Source organism: Cydia fagiglandana, chromosome 24, assembly GCF_963556715.1.
Source record: "Cydia fagiglandana chromosome 24, ilCydFagi1.1, whole genome shotgun sequence".
NCBI lineage: Eukaryota > Metazoa > Arthropoda > Insecta > Lepidoptera > Tortricidae > Cydia > Cydia fagiglandana.
This window is the reverse complement of record NC_085955.1, coordinates 2,744,463-2,768,037: the sequence shown is the minus strand read 5'-3', so window position 1 is coordinate 2,768,037 and position 23,575 is coordinate 2,744,463. Positions and strand designations below refer to the sequence as shown.

The 23,575-nt window shown below is 40.6% G+C and overlaps 2 protein-coding genes across 2 annotated transcripts in view; one reads left to right on the top strand and one right to left on the bottom strand.

The window, feature by feature from the left end:
• LOC134676298 (1-phosphatidylinositol 4,5-bisphosphate phosphodiesterase epsilon-1-like) overlaps positions 1–23,575 on the bottom strand; it is a 108,124-nt gene that overhangs the window by 43,721 nt on the left and 40,828 nt on the right. The window contains exons 19-26 of the mRNA XM_063534673.1: positions 8,731–8,861; positions 7,359–7,452; positions 6,306–6,401; positions 4,480–4,592; positions 3,348–3,484; positions 2,664–2,827; positions 1,711–1,830; positions 894–1,060 (exon numbers count right to left, since the gene is read on the bottom strand). Of these exons, the coding sequence (XP_063390743.1) occupies positions 894–1,060; positions 1,711–1,830; positions 2,664–2,827; positions 3,348–3,484; positions 4,480–4,592; positions 6,306–6,401; positions 7,359–7,452; positions 8,731–8,861 (1,022 nt within the window). The remainder of the gene's footprint in view (positions 1–893; positions 1,061–1,710; positions 1,831–2,663; positions 2,828–3,347; positions 3,485–4,479; positions 4,593–6,305; positions 6,402–7,358; positions 7,453–8,730; positions 8,862–23,575) is intronic.
• LOC134676317 (cleavage stimulation factor subunit 1) lies at positions 9,398–23,281 on the top strand. Its single transcript, XM_063534693.1, has 11 exons — positions 9,398–9,680; positions 11,942–12,025; positions 12,282–12,385; positions 13,513–13,667; positions 14,414–14,505; positions 14,871–15,009; positions 15,751–15,911; positions 17,178–17,328; positions 18,517–18,610; positions 18,895–19,045; positions 22,950–23,281. Exons 1-11 carry the CDS (start codon positions 9,601–9,603, stop codon positions 23,038–23,040), a joined length of 1,302 nt encoding a protein of 433 aa, XP_063390763.1. The 5' UTR covers positions 9,398–9,600; the 3' UTR covers positions 23,041–23,281.

Below are 23,575 nucleotides of genomic sequence, written 5' to 3'. Positions count from 1 at the left end.
TAACTTTTTCCGAGTCCACGAAAATTGTCGAGAAGCTTTAGAAAAAAAAAATTTTTGAGATATATAATAAAAGTCACATAATTTAATCATCGTTATTTCATATCAATTTTTTTAACACCCTCAGTTTTCGAGATATACTCAAAAAACCGGGAGTTTGAGTTTTTATGATGCTTCAAGTCAAAAAGTTTTAACTTTGGACAAAAATGTAAAGAGACATTTTTTGTGTAAAATAAAATTACCTTTTTTGTTTATTTAAACTTTTTTTGTTGTAAAATGTATCGTTCGCGACTTATATGCCGCAACGCGTTCTTAGGAAGACGAAATGGCTCCTCCACACTTCCGGTCATGCGGAAACCGGCAGATTTTGTATTTTTAGTAAGTTTTAGATTATATTCTTCAAGATAAAAAATAAAAAAATCGCGCTCGAGAATGCCGGATTAACGTTTTTTTTTTACAAGTTCGCGACCCTATAACTCGGCGGCGTCAAGGACTTATCGTCAGATTAGTTAAATTTAGTCTTTAAACACTAAAATCAACCCCCAATATCTTAATCTGACGCGCTCGAGTATTTCAGACTATCCATTTTTTTTTACTAATCTGATCGTCTATCCTAGGCGCGCGTCACTACATATAGAGCTAAATACTTTACAAGGTTGTTCTATTAGGTCTAAGGTATCTCTCATATCTTAAACTGCCACGCTCGAGTATTGCCGAAAATTCCCCTATTCGCCTCCCTAACCATACTCTCTATTGCCTCTCTATGTTCTACATAGGAAAGGGTCGTAGGGAGCCATGGATGAGAGCAACGCAAGACCGGTCGTGGAAGTCCCTGGGGGAGGCATATGTCCAGCAGTCAATGTCTTTCGGCTGAGATAATGATGATGATGACTTACCCGGCGGGATAAGTCCGGACGAGCTGCGTCTCCGTATGTGCGACTAGAGCGAGCGGGTGTTTCCGACAGATCTTCTTGCCTATAGCTTCGTTGACTGAGCTGCAGCGGTAGCAGGGATGGTGTAAGGCCGGTGCGTTGAGGCACCTTGCTCTTGTTACTGCCAACTGCTGTAAATATTAATAATTTTAACAATAAATTTAACAAAAAACCAGCCAAATTTTCGAGTTCATGTTTGTTGGAGTCCTGTCCTTTGTGCGGTGGGCTGTCCATGGCACTGGAAGCATTCGCCTCCAGCACCACATCTCAAGCGCATCAATGCGAGCTCTGTCGGCCTTTTTGAGGGTCCAAGTTTCCGCGCCGTAAGTGAAGATCGAGAACACCAAAAGTCTTCACCAGGCCAATCTTAGTTTTTTGGAGATTGCTCGGTCTAACCAAATCCTGTTTAAGCCGACGGCCCCATTCTAACTTTAAGATACGTCAATTAATAGATCTGGAAACGATATGGATTAGATATGTCAGTGTCAAATGTGACGTTTTTTCAAACAAATACGTCACTTTTGACACTGCCATATCTAATCCATATCGTTTGCAGATCTATTAATTGACGTATCTTAAAGTTCGAATCCGGCAGCCAGTCATTGCGCTTTTTGCCATACCAATCCGTTTTCGTACATCCGCTTCGCACGACCCATCATTACATATGGTAGAGCCCAGGTATACAAATATGTCAAAATATTGAAGCTCGAGTGTCCCACTGTGCTCTAGCTGCTTTGTTCTGTCAATTATCATGACTGGCTTTACGGTGACATATACATACCGTCCCAGTGCTGTCGCTGCTCTCTGAGGACTCGAAGCTGCTGCAGGGGGCGCTGTCTTTGCTGGTCTGCTTGACAGAACTGCGCGGTGACAGGGGGTTGAGGCCTCGAAATTTTATTGCCTGAAAAATAAAAACAATTATGTATGAAGACCCTTTCCTACTCCTACTTTGATAAAGATATTTATCCCAGTGGGGCCTAGTTTTGGGTCCAAGGTTCAAATAGTAGTCGCTTTGGAAAAAACCTCTTACCTGTGTTAATTCTTGGGAAGTTGCCAAGACCTCAGATTTCTAAGGTAATATGCAATAAGTTTTTGGCAAAAATTACATTTTTGGTACAAGCTTTTATCGCTGACTGTATACTTTTCTTTCCACATGCAACTAATGCTCATCGAGACAAATCTAAAAACCCCAAACACAATTAGGTTTCGTTGTTTTATCACATATGGCCACCTCCGGTCTCCATCATCAGATCAGCTCGATGACCATAATATTGCATTGTCACCCGACTTACGTATGTATGCAAAATTTCAGCTCAAACCGGGAAGTGGATCAAATTTAACTTGCAAGATTTGATTACACACAGACAGACAACGGTCAGGTGAAACTAAATAAAAGCTTGTAAAAATGCCAAGCTAATCTCTATAAAGGGGCTGGTATTTGATACTTGAGTTGTGACACTTGTGACTCATATTCTCTTGACATAATCATCGTTGGTTTTAAAATTCTTTCCAACTTACCTGAACGTAAGTGACCATGTCACTGAGTTCTTTGGCTATCTGGTTGCTCCGTTTTCTGCATAGTCTCTTGAGATAATCTTAGTGGGTTTAAAAATTCTTTCCAACTTACCTGAACATAAGTGACCATATCACTGAGTTCTTTGGCTATCTGGTTGCTCCGTTTTCTGCATAGTCTCTTGAGATAATCTTAGTTGATTTTAATATTCTTTAACTTACCTGAACATAAGTGACCATGTCACTGAGTTCTTTGGCTATCTGGTTGCTCCGTTTTCTGGCAGCGCTGCTCTGCTTCGTGTCTGGTCGGAGACTTCTGTATAGCGATAGAGACGCACGCCCGCATTTCTCCTCCATGGAGTTGAGGATTTTGTGAAGCTCTTTGTCTAGAAAAAAAAATAGCTGCTACAAAATCATTCGCAGCAAAAGGTTTGGAACATGAATCTACTGTATCAGGCATGAGTGGTGGGGGGAACTGAGCCATTTAGGCTCAACAATGAAAGTCCGTGACTGTACGAAAATACAGTCAGGTCATTTGGGGACAAATATTGGGCAATGTTGCAAGTAATACCGTGATTGTCTGGACATAAAAATCCCTGGGACTTTTAGAGGTTAAGATAAGATAAGATTATTCCATCCAGATGGCCGATTTTTGAAATTCGACCGCTCGATTTCGTGTATTTCGTTCAATAATATCTCCACTACTAGGCATTTAAATTCTACTAATACTCGTAGAATTGAAAACGAGTGGTGAAACCAATTGATTCCAAATTTGTATCGCTCGTATTTCAATAATTAGCATTTCGCCGTTTTCCACCGATTTTCGAGTGGCGAAATCGAACGATCGCAATTTTAAAATCGGCCCCCTGTATTAATACAGGGTGGAATAGCCTAAAAGAAACTAACCATCCAACTCCTCATCATCATCATAATCCTCGTCCGAGAAATATTCCGCCAGGCTGCTTCCGGATTGCTGGGACAGTGAGCTGTTCCGCACTCCTTGTTCAGGGAGCGATGTGCTGGTATGACGAATGCCATTGGACCTGAGAAAAGATTTTTGTCAAAAAAAACCGGTCAAGTGCGAGTCGGACTCGCGTTTCTAGGGTTCCGTACGGAATTCCGACTAACGCTTGACTGCACATTTCTAATAGGTTTTCCTGTCATCTATAGGTAAAGAACTATTTTGTGTATTTTTTCAAAATTTTAGACGCAGTAGTTTCGGAGATAACGGGGGGGTGTCATTTTTTGGCTATTTTCTTAAATAACTTCGAACCTATGTATTTTAAAATTATAAAAAAAACATGTCCATCTTTGGGTTACTAATTTACATATGTGTACCAAATTTCAACTTAATTGGTCCAGTAGTTTCCGAGAAAATAGGCTGTGACAGACGGACAGACAGACAGACGCACGAGTGATCCTATAAGGGTTCCGTTTTTTCCTTTTGAGGTACGGAACCCTAAAAAACCGGTCAAGTGCGAGTCGGACTCGCGCACGAAGGGTCCCCGCGCATCATTACGCAAAAAACGGCAAAAAAAACATGTTTGTTGTATGGGAGCCCCACATATTCTGTTTTTAGTAGGTATTTTGTTCTTATAGCGGCAACAGAAATATATCATCTGTGCAAATTTCAACTACCTAGCTATTACGGTTCATGAGATACAGCCTGGTGACAGACAGACGGACAGACAGATAGACAGAGTCTTAGTAATAGGGTCCCGTTTTTACACTTTGGGTACGGAACCCTAAAAATATACCTACTACTATTTTTTTTACTGCGCAATGAGTTTATACTAGAGTTAGCAGTCTGTTCTACTCGGTTTTGTGGTATCGTCTTGGGTCGTCCCATTCGTTTTTCGTCAAGTTCTTAAATTAGTCATATTCTGCTTTAGTCACCCATTCTACATTCGTCACAATCGTCGGTGGCTTTCAATGTAGAATGAGTGACGAAAGCAGAATAGGACTAATTTAAGAACTTGACGACAAACGAATGGGACGACCCAAGACGATACCGATTTTGTGTACCTATGTTACTTACCTGCTGAAGGCGGTAGTTAAGACCCCTCCGTACCCTTGCGCGGAGCTGGCCCCCGTGAGCCCAACAGTGGGACTCGCCTCCATTGGGAGCAGCTTCTTATTTTTTATTAGCACCTGTAAAAATTTAACATTGTAAAATACGTTACAATACCTAGGATATTTGAACTATTTGACTACTAGTCAAATCAGTTTCTTTTTTCGAACTGCAAAACGATTTTGCTGGAATTTATATGAAACACTAGCATGTGACGTCACAATGAAATAGAAAGTTGTAAATAGAAATTGTGTCTAAAAATAACTGCTGTCTACGTTTCTCTATTAATCTTCTGATGCTTTACCAGGCGGAGTATATTATTATACCATGGGAACGATGTGTCTGTGAATCCAGTATTTTATGTAAAATTTGTAGTTTTATGAATAAAGGAATATGAATATGGACATTCAATAAATTCAATGTGTTTTAAAAATCAGTGTGTGAGCTCACTCCGCGATTTCGTCGCTTTGCTAAAGGCAGCTAAAAATACATCCGTTCGACCCCAATTTTGGGGTTTGCCATAAGCCGCGCGTGGCCCTATCGCCACCTAGCGGCCATATCTGTGCTGATCGTGACAGACGCGTTTTGTTAGAGAGTGAGTCTTCTGTACCTATAGTTCGTTTTTTTTTAGCATTAGAAAGAACTTGCAAGAAAGTAAGCGTGCTTGACATGTCTTTTAATTGAAAAACGCTTTTAAAAATCAAAAACTATTTCCGTAAAACGGGGTGAAAAGACACGATTTTGAACTACAGGGACGATTTTCACCAATAATCCAAATGATAAAAGTAAACATTTAGACATCATTTTATGAGTCTTGGTTAGTTCTTCAATTTTGCATTTGTGAAATCAATTTTGACCCACCCAATTCAGAGAAAATCAAAGAAAACTGCCTGTTTTCCCATATTCTTAAAACGGGGTCGATAGACACACGAAAGGGGTGAATAGAAATATGAAGTTTTAGTTGTCATAGGCAAGAATTTGGTCATTATTATGTTGGTACTCTATTGGGAAATAGTATATATATCTGTTAAACAGTTATTTGATACAAAAATATTTTTTCGTGTCTTTTAACCCCCAAGGCGTGTTTTTTCACCCCTTTGTGGTATCTAATCACCCCCTATGACGTAACTATTCACCCCATATGACGTAACTATTCACCCCATATGCGTGTCCACTGACCCCTTTTTCACGTAAAATTGCTTGCTGATAGTTTTTTGCAAAAAAATGCTTCATTATAGAGAAAATTGGTGATATTATTTATTATTTAGGTACTACAGATACTATATTACCAGGTTAGCTAATTTTAACTACGTTAATGTTACTACATTTACCGCTAGAACAAAGTTCAGACAGGCTTCATTTCTTACCTCGGCGAGGCCTTCCTTTAGAGTCAAAAAAATCAAAAAAAACTTTTAGGCAGTTTGATTAACTTCTTTTGATATCAATGTAGAGAATAAATAGTCTACTATATACGTATTCCAAAAAATCTGATTTTAGAGATGTACGTTTTTAAATATAACAACTTGAAAGAAAAAGTTCAAAATTTCTCTATTCACCCCGCGATTTCTGTTGACCCCGTTTTACGGTACTTATGAAAGCAGAAGAATATCAATGATCGTATTAGATTCATTATTGTTACATATTTGCCGTAACTTATTTTTAAAATGTGTTTTTCAATTAAAAGACACATCAAGATTGTTTACCCTATTTCTAATGCAAAAAAAACGAACTATAGTACTATTATTTTTATTCTGTGGTGTAGTTAGTTACCTGACAATAGAGTAAACATTTACCTTGTATTTCAACTGCTCCGGACTAGGCAATCTCGGCTCGTCCGTGTAATCCACTTCAAAAAGGAACGATGTCACCAACTTGTCTCCGAACACTGCCTGGATGAATACGGCCAATACAGTATGGGCAATTCTGGGCTATAACCGCCAAAATCGAAGTTCGCAAATTGCGGGGATTTTTCTCTGTCACTCTAATTACGCCTTCGTTGGAGTAAAAGAGAAAGATCCCCGCAATTTGCGAATGTCGGTTTTCGCGGTAGCCGCTCTGTATACTCAAACACACCCGACCTTGTCAGTAGAAAAAGGCGGAATTTGAAATATTCTATAGGAATAAAAAAGTTCGCGCTAACTTTTTTTTAAATTTGCTGCTGTACCAGAGCATAGAGCCTACGGCTGTCGTGAATATAATTGACTCTCGTACAATATTCCACTTACCCCCTCCCCTCTCCCCCACGTTTAACTTCCCCTTATACACGGACCTATAGGTACCTACTACTTAATAAACATAATACTAATATCGCGAAGCCTTTGCGAACGCATGTGCAAGATCATAATTAGTCACATGTGAGTAAACTTGTGTGCACGGAACCCCAGCGCCCTAATAGAGAGTAGCTTTGATCTTTCGAACACGCACTGCTGAGCAATTGAGCATATAAATGATTAGTTCCGTGTAGTTTACTCGTTAGATAAAGGAAGCGAATTGAAAACGAAGTTTCTGAGTAAAATGTCCTATAGTCTGTATTTAGGTATTTAAAAAAGAGTAAACAAAGTCTACCCTCATATGGCTTCTTAAGCCAGTTTGAGGGTAGATGAAAACATTACATGATCAAATAATGTAGGTTAAACTCAGGTCGTTGAGTGACAGATCCAGGTCGTTTTGTATTTGGTTGGTTAAACAATAAATGTTATAACTACCCGAAAATGTACAAATTATTTGTTTACTTTTATTTAAGTACCTAAAGATACAGAGTATACCTAATTTAACTTTTATAAAGTTTATTTTCGACGATAAAAGATGGCGGTTTTAGAGTATATTCATAAAAATGTTATACTGACCTCAAATGTACTAGCCATGACTTGTTGTTGTGGCAAACTGCAGTGGTTTTCTATGCTCAATATCAAAGGGTACGGCGAAGCAACGAATGCACTCCTGCAAAACATTAAAATTGAATTTGAAGCAAACATTGTTGATGTTGATGCCAAAGAGCATATAATCACTACGTTTTAAGAGTCGGCACTCTCGAACAGTCCTCGAACCGAATTATGAACGTACATATCCCAACACACCAAATACAGGCTTAAAGATCTCGCATCCAGGCCATAATTGTTAAAAAAAAAATCACACACAATACTACCAACACAAAAAAAAACAACGCTAGGGCTCGACACTTCCAGTACCTACTGTTTATCGATATCGATAAATGTGCGATACGTGCTGCTGTATTTACCTACTGTACTACTGTAACAGTACATTTTGAGAATCACGTGGATTAATAAAATAAAAGAACATTATATATATAAACAATTTTATTTTACATGATAAAAATAACATAGTTTATTATTCAAGTAGGCATATTACAATAAGCTGAATTCGCGCGATTTGATGATTTCCACAAATGAACTTGTTTCCATTCAGTTTTTGAATAGGCAAATAAATACGCCAAATCCTCATTTCCTTTTCCTCAGCTTTGCCCATATTCGACATCTGAAATAAAGAGATTATCGATAAATTGGTCGTACACTATTCGTGTCATAGGTTACTTAGTTTTTTACTTAAAAATACTTTATTCACAAAATATTTTCGTTTTAATCATGGATTGTACACGACTAAAACTAATTAAATTAGTAACTGTTAACGACTCAAAGTAAAAAATGAAAATATTGCATACAAACCTCAGTTTACCGACCTGTTCGGATCAAGTGGAAATTTGACCAAAAATGCGTCAGTAGTTAGTCTTCTTACACACCCACTACAAACTTCACATTTCCTTAAAGATTTGGCCCCCATTTAAATAACAGCTAAAGTAATTTTACCAATTACAATAAAAAATAACCACGTATTTCCACGTTCACGACAATTCAAATGACGTTTGACGTTTTACTACCAATCATACCCACCTAAAGAAAAGTAAGTATAATACGTCTATGTTAAAAGCAAGTATGGTATGTGCCACCAAAATGCAACAGCAGTCATTTTAATTCGATAAGATTATTTCTATGCCTCAATGTTGGTAACAAGTACGTTCTTAATTTATCAAAGTATGGGGTGTCGATGGGCTGGTTGATGCACAGATTGACAGAATTTTCTTTCCCGCCAGAAAAAAGTACAAAACCATAGACAAATTCAGCCAGGCGTGAACTTAAGAACGGGAGTTAAAAAATAACGATCGTTATTAACGCGTTATTTTTTAAATTTTCGCAGCCTTACCTTTCGATTGTTTCGACGACTCTTCGAAACGGGATTTTTGTCGTAAATGTATGCCCGTGATAAATAACTGGACTGCCGTCGTCGCCGTCCCAACAATCCAGTTCGACGCACCGGCATCCTGTCAGCAATACCTGTTGAAGTAAAAATACAACAAGTTGTAATAATTGTAATTTGTAATATCACATTTCAGTATAAATTTCGTTTATGGAAGCTGAAATGTGGATATTGACCGGTTGATCAACCGATCATCGGATGTATCGGATCATTAATATATACTCTGTTAAGCCATTTTCGTCAGAAGAAAAGAGCGGCAATTTTTTTATAAAATGTAGGCGCGAAGTGTTATAGTCCCATAGAAAATTTGAATTTCGCGCCTTTTTCTATTGACATACTTGTTTAACCGGTTATATATCAAAATTGCATTATTGATTTTAGTTTAAGGGTCCAGTTCTATTCGATAAATCTAGTATATAATATATAATATTGTTAAAATATCATACTAAAAACACAAGTAGAAAAAACTTAACGTAATACAAAGTAATACAAAGTAAGTTATCAAAGGTAAGTATATCCCGAATATCTTACAGCGCATGTCTGCAAGTATTGATTTCAATTTTCCGGCTTACCGGCATAAATCTAGTATGAGTTTCTCGTTTGTCATTACATTAAATCAGCTCGAGTAGTTTTCGAGTTTACATCAATCGATAGTAATAATCGCACAAGCAAGCGGCACCGGAAAACCATAGACCCATAAATCTATCCATAGACAAGTGAGTTTATTTTTTTACGTTGTTGTCAAACATAAATCTAACCTCTACCACCGGTGTAAAATCTGCTATTTTGCAATTATTTTCTAGCTTTCGAGACAAAATGAAGGAAAATAATGGACAAGACATTGATACCAGAAACGTTGTTAAGAACAGGGAGTTGCTCTATCGCATGATCATCAGGTAAATAGTATTTTGTTTGTACGAATTACTCGGCTATTAAACTTATTCGTTTCCTGTCCTTAATACATAAATTCGAGGGTGTTCTTGCTTAAACTAGCCTAATTGAGGTGAGCAATTTTGCTTTCAATAGATAAATGCCGTTTACTGTTATTCCATAATGTTTTTTTCTCCGTGAAAAATCATTGAGGTTAGAATTCTATTTGCCACATATTTTCTTCATATATAGCCGAATTTGTACACTTATCCATGAAAATAAGACAAAATAAATGGAATTTAACGATTTGATCATATGAATCTATCAATTTCTTGCATACAAAAGCTTACAGCTTTTCAACTTACAGCTTTTCAATGTAACATGATTGACATAATGTAGGTAGGGTACCTAACTACCTATAGTTTACATTATAGTCTGAAAATTAACCTGAGGACAATGTCCACTTTATCTACCAATAAAGAGGCTTAGCTTACCCCTCAAGTCCGTAAACTTTGATATATCCTTGGGGGTTATTGGCATACATTTTATATGAAATTGCTTGGGCACTATCACATCTATGGGACTTCAAAGTACCTTTTCTGCCACAGCCACTTACCTCCTTCAAAACTTACTTACATTTAATTTATTGTCTTAATAACTTAGTTCTCAGGCGCAGTAAATGTGTATAGTATATTTGTATAGGTAATTAATATGTTATTCGTAATTTATTGATTGGTTTTGCTGTTGTAATTGTAGCACCTCTCACAATCTCTCTGCTTAGCCTTAAGGTTGACTGGTAGAGAATGCCTTATGGCATTAAGTCCGCCTATTGTACTATATTAGGTCTTTTTCCCATCTTGTTTTTGGTTTGCCCTTTTTTCTTTTACCAATTTGGAAAAAGACCTAATAGAAACAATAGGAAAAGACTGGAAAGAAATGGCAATAGATAGACAAGAATGGAAGAAAATGTTGGACAAATACTTAAATATATTAGAAAAAGGCGATTCGGAAGAGGCCTAGGTCAAAAAGACCTTACGAACATGCATATAGAAATATACATACATAAAATTATAATTGTTAAATGAAATGTTAACAGTTCGTATAAGAAAGGCTTTAATAATAATAATAATAGCCCGCAGGGCAGCTTGTGGCGAGCTGTTGGGGAGTAACGACCCCACGGACCCGAGTGCTCCCGAGAGTCGGCCAGGGTCTCCGTCTCCGGCGTGTCTTCGTCGGTCGGAGTGGACCCCAAGGGGACCCGCAGGACTCTCAGCTCTGGCTTGCCTTCATTGGCCGTCCAGAGAGGAGTCGCTAGAGCTATATGCTCCAGGGGTGGAAGTGAAAGATGCATAAGACGCGAGTTGGCACAGTGGCTGGTAACAGCCACTGGGTAGAAAGCGGCGCACACCTCTCGACACCCCTGAGCCGCTCACACCGATGTTGCTCCTGGTCGTCTTTACGACGGCAGTTTCAGGGGCCCATCTAGTCAGCGGCGAGTCACCACCTGCCTCGATGACGGTGTTAACATTGTTATGGCAGGTGCCCGGACCTCTTTGCAATAGACCAGTTTCATTGTCCACCCAAACTTCAATCTATAGACCGGAACACTGTTCACTTTTTCTACAATAGTCCCAATGCCTGCTGCGACCGGTTCATGGGTGTCTATTGTTGCGCCTGTGAACGGGTTCCAGCAGGCGTTCTACATGACATTAAAGCTCTCCAAAGGGCCTCTACGTGTTGGATCTGTATCCCCACGCAAGCCTATCAAAAGACCGGGATTTATAGGCCCGTGAAATTCAGAAAGGAGATACAAATAATAATAATAATTGTACTATAAGATTTTTCTTTTGTGCAGTAAAGATTAAATAAATAGGGTACATCGCCAATTACTAGCCACCCCCCAATTACTGGCCACTTAATTTGATTTCTATTTATAGGTGAACAAAGTTCATTTTAGTATATAAGGTACGAAAATCCAATTATTAGCCAGTTTTCAATTACTGGCCACCTATTCCAAAAATGAATTCTATTTACAGATAAATAAAACTCATTTTCAGTATAAGGAAAATGGCCAGTAACTGAAATTTATCCACAACCCACTCGTTCAATAACTGGCCGCCTCTTACAAAAATGAGTTCTATTCACCTATACACAGAATTCATTTTAGTATAGGTGGCCAGTAATTGAAAACTGGCTAATAATTGGCGATGTACCCTAAATAAATATACATAAAAATTAAAAGAAATTCTTAAAGATGATAAGCAATAATATCTACTCATTGTTTCAGCCAGCTGTACTATGATGGCTTCCAGCCCATAGCCGCTACCTTGGCAGCGGCCGTGCATGCGGACCCGTGCCCTCCGAGTGACAGGTTTGTACTCGAAATTATTATAATAAAAATTTAAGCCTTATTGAGATTTATAGTAGACCTCATTGGTACATATCAAGGTATGTCACTTGCAAAAATGAGAGCATATGTCCATATACGGCGGGAAGAAGTTGATAACTCTCAGGAAAAAATGGAAGAAATTTGAACCTTATGCAGTTTTATTTTAAGTTCAAATTTCTTCAATAAAATACCTTGAGATATCAACTTCTTCCAATTTATAATATATTCCTTGTTCCAGGTTGCTGAATGTGATGATGGTGGGTCTCCAGCATGAGCCGGATCGCAAGGATCGTCTGGCAGCCTCCAGCGGAGCAGAGCATCTTCTTGGAACTACGGGCTTTGGTAAGAAGTTTTAAATGTTATGTCCGATTTCTAAGATCAAGTTCGCCATAAATTTACTATGGAGAAGACTGCCAAGGGGCTGTCCATAAATTACGTCATCGATTTTTGACGATTTTCGACCCCCCCCCTGTAATCATCCAAAAATCATGCTTCAAATGACCCCATTTCCTCCTACTTCATGCTACCGTCATCCGATGTCCAGACTAATGTGATTTGAAATGACGTAATTTATGAATAGCCCCCAACCCCCATACAACGAGAATCGTAAATGTTGTAGATGACGTCATAATTATTTTTTACATTTTAGTTATTTGTGCCCTAAATAAAGCATTTTACATCTTTAAAATATAATACTAAAAAAATAGAAATGTTTAGAAATGATACAAATGAAAAATGATATCATCATAGGCCTTTCAGTCTATTGCAGACTCTACAAACAGTGTCAGGCAGGGCGACAACGTTTTTCATGACTGTATAAGCAAATACGGGAGCGGCAACCACGACGGCAAAACTGGCAGGTGTAGTGTGCCCGCGGCGAACAGATGTCGGGCTGATGACAGTGCCATTCAATAAGAATATGTCTAAAACGCTTTTGTTATGCTTTAATTGTACTTTTGTGCATCTGACAGCGGCCGGGAAATATTGTTTTTTAAGTTTAAGGTGACAGTCCATTTCCAACGACAGCTGTATTACTGTTCATTTTACTATGGAAATTGACAATGACAGCGACGCGTTCAGTACCGGTAGTGCAGCTGCGGTTAGAAATGGAATGTTACCATGGTTCATGGTTTTCAGAAAAAATAGGTAGGTAGGTAGGTTGTTGTTTTTTCGAAAAACAATACACTTGTAGGGTATTCAGATTCAGAATCACGAGTACTATTGAATGAGACAAAGAAATAAAGTGTCCGCATTTTTTCATACAATATTTGGGTGTAAGAACAAAGAAATAAAGTGTCCGCAGTTTTTCATACAATATTTGGGTGTCAGTCTTGTAACGGTCCATACAAAATATAATTATGTGAAAATGCGTTACAAAACTGTAATTTTTCTTCGGACGCACTTTTTTTCTTTACGAAAAAAAGAAAATGCCCTTAAGTCATTTACAAAGAGGTCGATTTGTCCATCAGACTTGGAGTACGAAATGGACGCGTCATCCCTCGCCCCCGAACCAGCGACCTACGAGACGGCCTACGTGACGTCACACAAGATGGCGTGCCGCGCCGGCGCGTTCAGCGCCTGCGGCCAGCTAGTGGCCACGGGCAGCGTGGACGCTAGTATCAAGGTTAGTGAGCGTAGTAGTTAGCGAATCGGTCGCTAGATGGCGCTGATCGTTGCGACCGTAACGCTTCATCGCGCTGTTAAGATTTTTCCGCTTTTGTATAAGTAAGCTCCTCAGGATTGGTCTACAGGCAGCGTGGACGCTAGTATCAAGGTTAGTGTGCGAATTGGTCGCTAAATGGCGCTGATCGTTGCGAGCGTACCGCTACATCGCGCTGTTAAGATTTTTCACATACATTTTCGTACATTGAGCCGCCTGTTGCTATCTCTATTGCATGCGCATAATTATATTACTGTCTAGCTCGCACAGTGACACTGATAACCAGCATCATGGGCGGGACAGCAAAAAAAAAAAAACTCTCCCGTAGAAAATGGACCGAGATTTCGGGGTTGGCCCCATAGTAAAAGTTGCTCAGTATAATCCCAAAACCTCCCTGGCAACGGGAATGTAGTTGTTTTTTTGGCAACCCTGTATAATTTTTAATAGATGCTACCTTTTAACAGCCAGCAATTTTTGATCGAGCGTGCTCGTGTCGCCACCGACAGTAATTTTGTACGACGCAGAGTAAGGTTGGCATAGTTACGGGAGTTATAGATGTGTTGTAAAAACCAAATCAGATCTTTGTCTTATTTATCAGACTGTGGCGAAATTAGCTGGATATGTAATGTCTTATATATCAGACTCTGGCGGTTAAAGGGTAATGTTTTATGAATATTATCATGAATTATGTGTATCTGTTTTAATGTTAGATCTTGGACGTGGAGCGTATGCTGGCCAAATCGGCGCCCGAAGAAGTGGACCCGGGCCGAGAGCAGCAGGGGCATCCTGTTATCAGGACTCTGTAAGTACCTTTTCTACCCGAAATAAATGCAAGTCGGTTTTAACTTACTTCTAAGGGGCCGTGTGCGTGTGCGTGTGTGGTGTGTGTGTGTGTGTGTGTGCCGCCACCTTGTGGCCTGCCACCTTGTGGCCTGAATCGGAAACATAAACTGTACATTTATGTGCTGCCGTCTACAGTTCACGTACGTTTTCTTGTGCATTGGAGGTTCTGCCATCTTGTGGGCTAGATTGTTCATTCAAACTTGACATTTACACTTCGCGCCAAATAATAGGGGGCTTCTGTGCTGCCCTCTATAATTCATGCACGTTCTCTATTTCGTAAGGTACCGTGTCCCGTGGAACTTCACTAATGTTTACTATTTACAGGTACGATCACACGGACGAGATAACCGCTCTGGACTTCCATCCCCGCGAACAAATCTTAGTGTCGGCGTCTCGCGATTGCTGCATTAAACTGTTTGACATCACGAAGGCGAGCGCCAAGAAAGCTTACAAGAGTATTACGGTACGACGAATTCTTTATCTTTGCTGATTTTTTTAGGGTTCCGTACACAAAGGCATAGAGAAAAAAAATACATAGATTGCTCACTCCATACATCAGTTTTAGTAGCTAGATGTAGACACTGAAATTAATAGTCTTTTTGGTACTAAAGTGATGTATGGAGTGAGCACTTTTGTTATTTCTCTATGACAAAGGGTAAAAATGGGACCCTATTACTAGGACTACTGTCCGTCTGTCTGTCACCAGGCTGTATCTCATGAACCGTGATAGCTAGGCAGTTAAAATTTTCACAAATGTGTTTTTCTGTTGCCGCTATAACAACAAATACTATATCACGGTACGACGAATTCTTTATCATTGCTGACTTTTTTAGGGTTCCGTACACAAAGGGTAAAAACGGCACCCTATTACTAAGACTCCGCTGTCCGTCTGTCTGTCACCAGGCTCTCATGAACCGTGATAGCTACACAGTTGAAACGTTCACAGATGATCCCAAAGGGTAAAAACGGGACCCTATTACTAAGACTACTGTCCGTCTGTCTGTCACCAGGCTGTATCTCATGAACCGTGATAGGCAGTTGAAATTTTCACAGATGTATTTCTGTTGCCGCTATAACAAAATATAATAAATATTTAAGTGGGGCTCCCATACAACTAACGTGATTTTTTTGTCGTTTTGGCGCAATGGTACGGAACCCCTCGTGCGCGAGTCCGACACGCGCTTGACCGGTTTTTCTTTTTTAGGACGCCGAGCAAGTGCTATGCGTGGCCTTCCATCCCCTGGGTGACCACATTATAGCGTCCACCACCCATCCCGTGATACGTCTGTATGACGTCACAACCAGCCAGTGCTTCGTGTGCCCCGTACCAAGCCACCATCATACCAAACAAGTCAATACTATCAAGTAAGTTTTATAATAATAGTGAAAAAAAATAGCGGACATATTACATAGATCAACCTAGTCCCAAACTAAGCAAAGCTTGTACTATGACTGCTAGGCGACGATATACATACTTATATAGATAAAATACATACTTATATACAAAGAAAACACCCATGGCAGAAAAAAAAAACAACGGGTTGCACTCCGGGAGTGCCGGCAGAAGTGAAAACTCAATGACACTGTAACAGTTTTTCGATCAGGTCACGTGTCCGTCTTACGAAGCGTCTTACGTCTTGCGCTGTCGCGAGTTTAACATTTTTTCCCCATCACAAAAAGTGCACAGCGCCGCTAAAGAAGTTTTCACTTCAAAAAGATTGAAAAAGTTCGCCATTTTAGACGTTTTTGGCCCGATCGCGTTGATAGTCAATGTTTAAGATGACGTCATACCGTCCACCACCCATCCCGTGATACGTCTGTATGACGTCACAACCAGCCAGTGCTTCGTGTGCCCCGTACCGAGCCACCATCATACCAAACAAGTCAATACTATCAAGTAAGTTTTATAATAATAGTGAAAAAAATATTAGCGGACATTTTACATTAATCAACCTAGCCCCAAACTAAGCAAAGAGGCGACGATATACATACTTAAATAGATACTTATAGGTACTTATAGATAGATAACAACCATGACTCAGGAACAAATATTTGTGTTCATCACACAAATAAATGCCCGATGGATTCGAACCCGGGACCATCGGCTTCGCAGGCAGGGTCACTACCCACTAGGCCAGACCGGTCTTCTTAACCTTTTCGACGCCGTGTCAAACACAAAAGCTGTCACTCGGACGCCGTGTCACCATAGTGTCAAAACTGAAATTGAACTTTATGCATATGCACGTAGGTCTATGTTGCTCTGTGGTCTGTAACCGATTAATCCGTCTTTGGCGTTGGACCTGGGGGCACAATAAAGTAGTACTGCCGTACAGAAAGGAAACTTCCTACAAAACCGAAGTTTGACAGCGATTCAAGGTCGAATCGTGCTGTCCTTTTCTAATATATGGCATTATCCCTTTCGGCTATTTAGGATTGTCAAAATTCAAGCCATTATCTTATCTGTGGTCGTGCACGCAAAGGGACGTCAAGTTGCGTCAACCCTAATAATAGCTCGGTGCAATGCTGAGCCGAGTGGATCCGAGTTTGGCCGAACTCAGGAGGACCCCTGCTGCGGTGCGGATATATCGGTCATTGGCGTCCAAAAGGTTAAATGTTTTATATTTTGTCCAGGTTTTCACCAAATGGTAAATACTTCGCAAGCGGCAGCGCGGACGGCAGCGTCAAACTCTGGGACACCGTCTCCAACCGCTGTTTCAACACGTTCGTCAACGCGCACGACGGCTCTGAAGTGTGCTCCGTAGTCTTCACCAGGAACAGCAAGGTATTATCAGTACACGAGTCAAGAGATGGCGCCACCTACGGTGTGCCGATGACTAATGTGGTGTAGTACACGAATCTGTCGAGAGATGGCGCCACATCAAGCGGCAGCGTCAAACTCTGGGACACCGTCTCCAACCGCTGTTTCAACACGTTCGTCAACGCGCACGACGGCTCTGAAGTGTGCTCCGTAGTCTTCACCAGGAACAGCAAGGTATTATCAGTACACGAGTCAAGAAATGGCGCCACCTCCGGTGTGCCGATGACTAATATGGTGTAGTACACGAATCTGTCGAGAGATGGCGCCACATCAAACGGCAGCGTCAAGCTCTGGGATACCGTCTCCAACCGCTGTTTCAACACGTTCGTCAACGCGCACGACGGCTCTGAAGTGTGCTCCGTAGTCTTCACCAGGAACAGCAAGGTATTATCAGTACACGAGTCAAGAGATGGCGCCACCTTCGGTGTGCCGATGACTAATATGGTGTAGTACACGAACCTGTCGAGAGATGGCGCCACATCAAGCGGCAGCGTCAAACTATGGGACACCGTCTCCAACCGCTGTTTCAACACGTTCGTCAACGCACACGACGGCTCTGAAGTGTGCTCCGTAGTCTTCACGAGGAACAGCAAGGTATCATCAGCACACGAGTCAAGAGATGGCGCCACCGCCGAGATAGAACGCAAAGAGAATAGAGGCGTGTTCTCAAATTAAATTTTGTAGTCAGTACATTTACAGCCATTTGTCGACGCACGATTAAAACTTTAGAACGCCATTTGATCCTTGTTCTTTCAATGATATGTGTTATATATTTAGTTACATAGATACATTGCAAGTTAGTAAAAAGCTTGTAAAAGTTATAATACTGTTATAGAAACCTTAAAAATAATATAAAATAATTTAGCCTATATATACGTCCCAATGCTGGGCACAGGCCTCCTTTCAAGCACGAGAGGTTTTAGGCTATAGTCCCCACGCTGGTCCAATGCGGGACTTCGTATACACCTTTGAATTTCTCCGCGGACGTAAGCAAGTTTCCTCACGATGTTTTCCTTCACCGAAAAGCTAGTGGTAAATATCAAATGATATTCCGTACATAAGTTCCGAAAAACTCATTGATACGAGCCAACATCCTACTCACCTAAACCTTAAAATTCAAGTATCCTTTAAAGTTGTTTATTTATGTTACAGTATCTCCTGACTTCTGGCCTGGACTCTTCTATAAAACTATGGGAGCTATCGAGCAGCAGATGTCTTATTCAGTACACCGGGGCCGGAACTACCGGTAAGTAATAAACTAGGGACTCTGTGAGCTGCGGCGGTAGCACGGTCGCATTTTTATCGCTTGTCACCATGCCTGTCACGTTCTAACAAGTATGTGCGAAAGTGACGGGCATAGTGACAGGCGATAAAAATGGAACCATGCTACGCCCGCCGTAGACCTTACGAAACACAAATTCTGGTCCGCCATTTAGAAAACTTAAAAAAATGGTTCGATAAAATAGAAATATTTCTGTTTTTTAAATACAAAAATTATGTAAAAAAATTTACGTTAGATGTCGTTTTCAGGCAAGCAAGAACACCACGCGCAAGCTATATTCAACCATACTGAGGACTACGTGATATTCCCCGATGAGGCTACTACATCTTTATGTACTTGGCATTCGAGAAGCGCGTCTAGAGCTCAACTTATGTCCCTGGGACATAATGGAGCTGTCAGGTAACGTAACACAATGGTAACATAGCGGTAACACAAGTGTAATGCGGCAGAATATCAAGTGCAACGCAGAGGTAACAGGCGTAACGCAATGGAGACTCAGTTGTAACTCGGTGGTAAACTTAGTAACACAATGGAATTTAAAGTGACTATAAGGTCATAATAAATTACACTGAAGACTACGTGATATTCCCCGATGAGGCTACTACATCTTTATGTACTTGGCACTCGAGAAGCGCGTCTAAATCTCAACTTATGTCCCTGGGACATAATGGGGCCGTCAGGTAACGTAACACAATGGTAACATAGCGGTAACACAGGTGTAATGCGGCAGAATATCAAGTGCAACACAGAGGTAACACAGGAGACTCAGATGTAACTCAGTGGTAAACTTAGTAACACAATGGAATTTAAAGTGACTATAAGGTCATATTAAATCAAACTGAAGACTACGTAATCTTCCCCGATGAGGCTACTACATCTTTATGTACTTGGCATTCGAGAAGCGCGTCTAGAGCTCAACTCATGTCCCTGGGACATAACGGGGCTGTCAGGTAACGTAACACAATGGTAACATAGCGGTAACACAGGTGTAATGCGGCAGAATATCAAGTGCAACGCAGATGTAACAGGCGTAACGCAATGAAGACTCAGATGTAACGCAGTGGTAAACTTAGTAACACAATGGAATTTAAAGTGACTATAAGGTCATATTAAATCAAACTGAAGACTACGTAATCTTCCCCGATGAGGCTACTACATCTTTATGTACTTGGCATTCGAGAAGCGCGTCTAGAGCTCAACTCATGTCCCTGGGACATAACGGGGCTGTCAGGTAACGTAACACAATGGTAACATAGCGGTAACACAGGTGTAATGCGGCAGAATATCAAGTGCAACACAGAGGTAACACAGGAGACTCAGATGTAACTCAGTGGTAAACTTAGTAACACAATGGAATTTAAAGTGACTATAAGGTCATATTAAATCAAACTGAAGACTACGTAATCTTCCCCGATGAGGCTACTACATCTTTATGTACTTGGCATTCGAGAAGCGCGTCTAGAGCTCAACTCATGTCCCTGGGACATAACGGGGCTGTCAGGTAACGTAACACAATGGTAACATAGCGGTAACACAGGTGTAATGCGGCAGAATATCAAGTGCAACACAGAGGTAACACAGGAGACTCAGATGTAACTCAGTGGTAAACTTAGTAACACAATGGAATTTAAAGTGACTATAAGGTCATATTAAATCAAACTGAAGACTACGTAATCTTCCCCGATGAGGCTACTACATCTCTATGTACTTGGCACTCGAGAAGCGCGTCTAGAGCTGAACTCATGTCGCTGGGACATAACGGAGCCATCAGGTAACGTAACGCAATGGTAACATAGCGGTAACACAAGTGTAATGCGGCAGAATATCAAGTGCAACGCAGAGGTAACAGGCGTAACGCAATGGAGACTCAAATGTAACTCAGTGGTAAACTTAAAGTGACTATAAGATCATATTAAATCAAGTGAAGACTACGTAATCTTCCCCGATGAGGCTACTACATCTCTATGTACTTGGCACTCGAGAAGCGCGTCTAGAGCTCAACTCATGTCCCTGGGACATAATGGGGCTGTCAGGTAACGTAACACAATGGTAACATAGCGGTAACACAGGTGTAATGCGGCAGAATATCAAGTGCAACGCACAGGTAACAGGCGTAATGCAATGGAGACTCAGTTGTAACTCGGTGGTAAACTTAGTAACACAATGGAATTTAAAGTGACTATAAGGTCATATTAAATCAAAGTGAAGACTACGTAATCTTCCCCGATGAGGCTACTATATCTTTATGTACTTGGCACTCGAGAAGCGCGTCTAGAGCTCAACTTATGTCGCTGGGACATAACGGAGCTGTCAGGTAACGTAACACAGGTGTAATGCGGCAGAATATCAAGTGCAACGCACAGGTAACAGGCGTAACGCAATGGAGACTCAGTTGTAACTCAGTGGTAAACTTAGTCACACAATGGAATTTAAAGTGACTATAAGGTCATATTAAATCAAAATGAAGACGTAATCTTTCCTGATGAGGCTACTACATCTTGTACTTGGCACTCGAGAAGCGCGTCTTGAGCTCAACTCATGTCGCTGGGACATAACGCTCCTATCACGTAACGTAACACATTGGTAACATAGCGGTGTAAAGCGGGCCACTCACACACCTGCCGCAGGGGCAATGCCGGTCGCACGGCGGTCGGAGCAATTTTAGGCTGTTTTCTACACACTAGCCTGCCACTCAGTGTGTAAGTGATAGTCCCGCTGAACGCACGTCGACGAGAATGGCTCCTCTTTATCCCACATGTGGGGCCGGCCTTTATATACATCTATTATCCGTGTCCAAATTTCACGTTCTTTATTCATTGTGACAAGTGACCTCCGTTTGGTTCGGTAGTCGCCAATGAACTGACTGGAATTGCCCCAATCGTACTACACATGTAACAACCTAGAAGGCGGTAGATACAATCTAGGGAGCTAGGAAGGTCTTGCGCCCCTGCTGCCCTGCTGCAGGCCCAATCTAAAAACTGCCCCTGCTTCTCTACGCACATCACAATGAAGGAGGCAATTAAGGGTCCAATTCCAATATTGCCCCTGCGGCAGGTGTGTGAGTGGCCCGCTTAATGCGGCAAAATATCAATTGCAACGCAGAGGTAACACAAGTGTAACGCAATTGAGACTCAATGCAGTGGTAAACTTAGTGTACTGCATCAGTAACATAGTAGAATTTCAGAAAAATAATAAATATTTAATTTTTAATTATTTCAACGCTTAAGATTGAACAGAAGAAAGGAGTGGAACAAAGTGGGATCTTCAGCGTTGCAAGGGTTTCAAGGTACGAGGGTTAAATAAATTTTGCCCCTGAGTGAAACACAAAAAATTCACCACACCTACACAAGGAAAATACTACTACTGTAAAATACAAAATCAAACTAAGTCCATTCGAAATGAATTTTATTTAATATTTTTCATTCAAAATCATTTGAAAGTCAATTTTACCAGCCCAAATATGGAAACAACTCAAAATTTGCATTTGATTACTTTGCCCCACGCGTGGATAAAATGCAACTTTCTTATGTTTTTACAAGCTTTTATTAGGGTTGCGTACCCAAAGGGTAAAACGGGACCCTATTACTAAGACTTCGCTGTCCGTCCGTCCGTCCGTCCGTCCGTCCGTCTGTCACCAGGCTGTATCTCACGAACCGTGATAGCTAGACAGTTGAAATTTTCACAGATTATGTATTTCTGTTGCCGCTATAACAACAAATACTAAAAACAGAATAAAATAAAGATTTAAATGGGGCTCCCATACAACAAACGTGATTTTTGACCAAAGTTAAGCAACGTCGGGCGGGGTCAGTACTTGGATGGGTGACCGCTTTTTTGCTTTTTTTTTTGCATTGTTGTGCGGAACCCTTCGTGCGCGAGTCCGACTCGCACTTGCCCGGTTTTTTAGTTTCACCTGACCGTTGTCTGTAATCAAATCTGGCAAGTTAAATTTGATCCACTTCCCGGTTTCCGATTGAGCTGAAATTTTGCATGCATGTATAAATCAGATGACAATGCAATATTATGATACCATCGAGCTGATCTGATGATGGAGACAGGAGGTGGCTATAGGAACCCTGTGATGAAACAACGCAACCTAATTGTATTAGGGGTTTTTAGAATTGTCTCGATGAGTATTAGTTGTCTGTCGTAAGAAAAGTACAGTCAGCGATAAAAGCTTGTACCAAAAATGAAATTTTTGCCAAAAACTTATTGAACAATCAAGAGAACCTTTACCAGTTGGTGTGGTGAAATTAAGTATTTCCTTATAAAAATACCCTCAAAAATTTAATTTCTGTCACAGACACATCGTGCACTCGGGCACGGCGCCGGCGTTCCTGACGTGCAGCGACGATTACAGGGCGCGCTTCTGGTTCAGGCGGAACACGCATTAATATCTACACACGACCAATTTCGGGAAATTTCGCGTCAAACATTCGATTATAGGTGTTTTCAAACTCGACGGGTACGCTGACCGGTGTCATTTCAATACAATTTTGCGAGATTTGGCGTTTTTAGGTTTTAATTTTATGGAGATGACACCTGTCACCCTACCCATCGAGTTTGAAAAGTATTAAATCATACAACTTTCAAATAATGCATTTATGGGTCTTGTGTCTTGTGGTAATTTTGATTGGAAAACTACGGACGTATAATTATTTGATTAGATTATAAGAAATTAGATTTTAAGTTCATTCTCATAATAAAATTATAGATGTAATTTTCTGTTTTATTTAATCTGTATTAACCATGCCCTTATAACAAACTCAAGTTGGTGTGTTTTCGACTAAATCGGTTCAGCGGCTTAAGCGTGAAGAGGTAACAGACAGACAGACAGACACACTTTCGCCTTTATAATATAAAAAAAACCGATCAAGTTTCGGGCGGATCATATATCATACGAAAAAAAATTACCGAACGCTCTCGATT

What these genes read in the sequence shown, in the direction of transcription:
- LOC134676317 (XM_063534693.1), top strand. Translation starts at nt 9,601, where the DNA reads ATGAAGGAAAATAATGGACAAGACATTGATACCAGAAACGTTGTTAAG. An exon ending in TCTTCACCAGGAACAGCAAG is followed by an intron (nt 17,329 to 18,516) that starts GTATTATCAGTA and finishes TTTATGTTACAG; the next exon opens with TATCTCCTGACTTCTGGCCT. An exon ending in GGACATAATGGAGCTGTCAG is followed by an intron (nt 19,046 to 22,949) that starts GTAACGTAACAC and finishes TTTCTGTCACAG; the next exon opens with ACACATCGTGCACTCGGGCA.